General features: G+C 39.9%; 1 protein-coding gene across 1 annotated transcript; it reads left to right on the top strand.

Annotated features, from left to right (window-relative positions):
* The first annotated feature begins 1,788 nt into the window (after window positions 1-1,788).
* Window positions 1,789-3,147, top strand: LOC132757109 (uncharacterized). The gene has a single exon (XM_060748297.1). The coding sequence runs from the start codon at window positions 1,789-1,791 to the stop codon at window positions 3,145-3,147; it is 1,359 nt and encodes a 452-aa protein (XP_060604280.1).
* The last annotated feature ends 421 nt before the right edge of the window (window positions 3,148-3,568 follow it).

Consider the following 3,568-nt stretch of genomic DNA (forward strand, 5'->3'; position numbering starts at 1 on the left):
ACTGGATGTCATCGCAACAAGTTTTGCAATAATCTTGTCAATATTACAAGATAATATATATGTATATCACATAGTTTTCAGCCAAAATCTTTGCAAAACTACAGTTATTGTTGATCATGAAAATGTGATAATATGTATTGAAAAAAAAACACCATTAAATTATCATATATTTAGTAATGACAGATAATTGAGTTAAAAATGGATATAACTGTTAAATCATATATACAAATTTACTAAATAAACTCACTGCATGTCAATCCTTTCATAAAAAGATAAACAAAATCATGTTTAGAGTATATTGCAAAACTGGTTGTAACATACGTATGCTGATTTCGAGTAGGCAATATTATAAAAACGATGTTTTACATTACCTGTGTAATGGTAATAATAAAACAACAGCACTTCATTTATTTATATTATAATATGCTATATGCTTAAAATATCTTGCTATTTATACTTATTGTTCCTATCTAAACCAAAATCATACAAAGCATGTTTGTTAAGTAAATGGTAATAACACGTTGTAAAAACAAAAGTATTATCACAACGGGTTGCATGTACGCATAACCTTTCGATAAAATCAACTTAAATTAAGATGAAAAATTTCCTAACCAAGACATTCTATATTACCAATGTAAAACACATTTGAAGTACAAACAGATAGTCATGGTATTAAAATATATTTTTAACAGTTTTGAAATATTATAATTATGATATGCTACACCGCTCTCCCCATTTATCACTTTCAATGTCCTCTCTTATTCAACAGTTTTCAATATGCCCTGTTCTTTCCTTGGATACATAATATTTCAAACAACTAGCGTGCAGACATGATTAGAACATATTAAATGATACGACAAGAAAGTAGTAGTACAAAAGGTCTTAATGACTAGCAGTCGGCATGTTAATTTACGTCGTCTCAATGTCAAAATAGCCATTTTATTTATGAAAAGAAACACAAATGTCCGCCATTTTGTATTATTTATTGTTTTGACGTGACGTCACAATTGTGGCGTTCTGTCCGGTTCGCGCGTTGTGTATTTATATGAAATTGGAAATAAAAAAAAAAAGAAGAAAAAAAAATGATTTCGAAAGAAGCTTTATATATATTGTCAGAAAGCTTAATTTTCAGCAAGTCTCCTTGTTGGTGAGCAGGTCCAGTGAGGGAACCAATTAAAGCAGCAAGTCTAAAAAACGGTCGGCTTTCTAGCGAAGAGTTGAGCCTTAGCAACGGTCCGCTTCCCAGTAAAGAAGCAAGTCTAAGAACGGTCCGCTTCCCAGTAAAGAAGCAAGTCTAAGAACGGTCCGCTTCCCAGAACAGAAGCAAGTCCAAGGAGCGCAGCAAGTCTAAGAAGCGCAGCAAGTCCAAGGAGCGCAGCAAGTCCAAGAAGCGCAGCAAGTCCAAGGAGCGCAGCAAGTCCAAGAAGCGCAGCAAGTCCAAGAAGCGCAGCAAGTCCAAGAAGCGCAGCAAGTCCAAGGAGCGCAGCAAGTCCAAGAAGCGCAGCAAGTCCAAGAAGCGCAGCAAGTTCAAGAAGCGCAGCAAGTCCAAAAAACGCAGCAAGTCTAAGAAGCGTAGCTAGTGCAATAGTGCAGCAAGTCCAATAGTGCAGCAAGTCCAATAGTGCAGCAAGTCCAATACTGCAGCAAGTCCAGGAGTACAGCGATTCTTAACTTATAATCACAAATATCGCTCAGAATATCGATAAAAATCTCATAAGTGAAACCAAAACTTGACAATTAGGGGCTCGTCCGGGATCACTTTAAAGAGATTTTGATAAACTGAGCAATATGTTTTACGACGAATGGTTAAGAATAGGAGAAAAGCTAGGGTTATCCGGCAGCGATTTATTATTGTTTCTTCAAGAAAAGGAAGAAGAGTGCCTAGCCAGAGAGGAAAGGGCCCGAAGGCGTGAAGAAGAAAGAAGACAGATGGAAATAAACTTTGAGCTCCAGATAAAGGAAAAAGATCTCGAGATTGAGCGGATCAAATCCAGCAAAGTAACCACCAGTGAGGGAAGCAAGTCCCTCAGACCAAGAATACCTAAGTTCGATGAAGCAAACGATAATATTGATTCATTTCTGGAGAGATTTGAGAGACTTGCCATCAGCCAAGACTGGGAGAGAGACACTTGGGCCATGAGCTTAAGCTCATTACTATCAGGGCAAGGTCTGGAAGTATTTACAAGTCTGCCGATTAAAGAAGCCAACGAGTATGACACCTTGAAGAGGGCTATCTTAAAACGATATCAGTTGACTGAAGAGGGTTTCAGGGTGAAGTTCAGGCAGAGCAGACCACTACCTGGTGAGTCTGTTTTTCAGTTCATTGAGAGGTTGAGACAATATTTCGCAAGGTGGACAGATATGGCTGGAGTAGAGCAGACCTTTCATGGAATAAGCGAGCTCTTAATCAAGGAACAGTTCATCGAGGGGTGTTCGACAGATTTGGCTGTCTTCCTGAAAGAAAGAGTGCCGACATCAATAGAAGAGTTAACACGCCTTGCAGAACAGTACATAGAAGCGCATAAAGGGGCGTCTTCTGTTTTTGCCAGAGGTACTCCAGTTCCAAAACAAGGGCAGATGGGCAAGAGATCCATTCCAGAGACATCAAGCAGAGTGACAGAGAATAGAAATTCGCCAGTGAAGACATGCTTTATTTGTAATAAGGCGGGCCATTTAGCCAGAGACTGCCGACAAAACAACAGAAGCCAAGCACCGAAGGTGTGCTTTATTTGCAACAAGACGGGGCATATTGCAAAAGATTGTCGGCAGACAAAATCAGAAGGTGTAAGAAGTGACCGCAAGGTAGCAGCCGTATGTGCCAAAGCAGACCTTAATCCACTAGAGAAGAACACTGAAGATGGAAAGTTGAAGTTAGCCAGTGGTGAGACTGTGCCGATCCCCGCGGGAGCTTGTACCATTGATTTATTGGAAGAAGAAAGAAACCTGGAGTTGAAGAAGGGCTTTGTTGGAGCAGATGCAGTTAGAGTGTTGAGAGATACTGGATGTGAGTTAGCGGCGGTAAAGAAGAAGTTTGTGAAAGAAGAACAACTCACGGGTAAAGAAATTATTATGATAACAATTGATGGAGATGCCAAAGTAGTACCTTTGGCGAAAATATGGGTGGATACGCCATACTATGTTGGGTAGTTAGAGGCAATGGTGCTTAAGTCATTAATATGCGATTTAGTGATTGGTAACGTTGCCGGAGTACTTGATAAGCCTGATCCTGAATGGAAGGAGACAGAAGAACCATCGGCTGTTGCAGCAGTCATGGCGAGAGCACAGCATCAGAGAGCTGACCGTACAACCAAAGCTGTGACTGTTCCAAAACCTTCCTCCGAAACTGAAGTTGACATAGAGAAATTGAAGGAACCCCAGAAAGGTGACTCTTCATTGAAAAAAGTTTGGGACTTGGCAGAAAAGACAGAAGAGCTGCAAACCAAAGGTGCGGCCAAGTTTAAATACGTGGTGGAAAACGGTGTGCTTTTTAGAGCCTACTTTCAGAAAAATGGTGATGACTCCAAGCAAATTGTTGTTCCGACAGACTTTAGGAAGAGAGTGATGGAAC

This window comes from Ruditapes philippinarum, unplaced genomic scaffold, assembly GCF_026571515.1.
Source record: "Ruditapes philippinarum isolate M1 unplaced genomic scaffold, ASM2657151v2 ctg4957_1_1_1_1, whole genome shotgun sequence".
NCBI lineage: Eukaryota > Metazoa > Mollusca > Bivalvia > Venerida > Veneridae > Ruditapes > Ruditapes philippinarum.

Coding starts and splice junctions, on each gene's coding strand:
- LOC132757109 (XM_060748297.1), top strand. CDS start 1,789: ATGTTTTACGACGAATGGTTAAGAATAGGAGAAAAGCTAGGGTTATCC.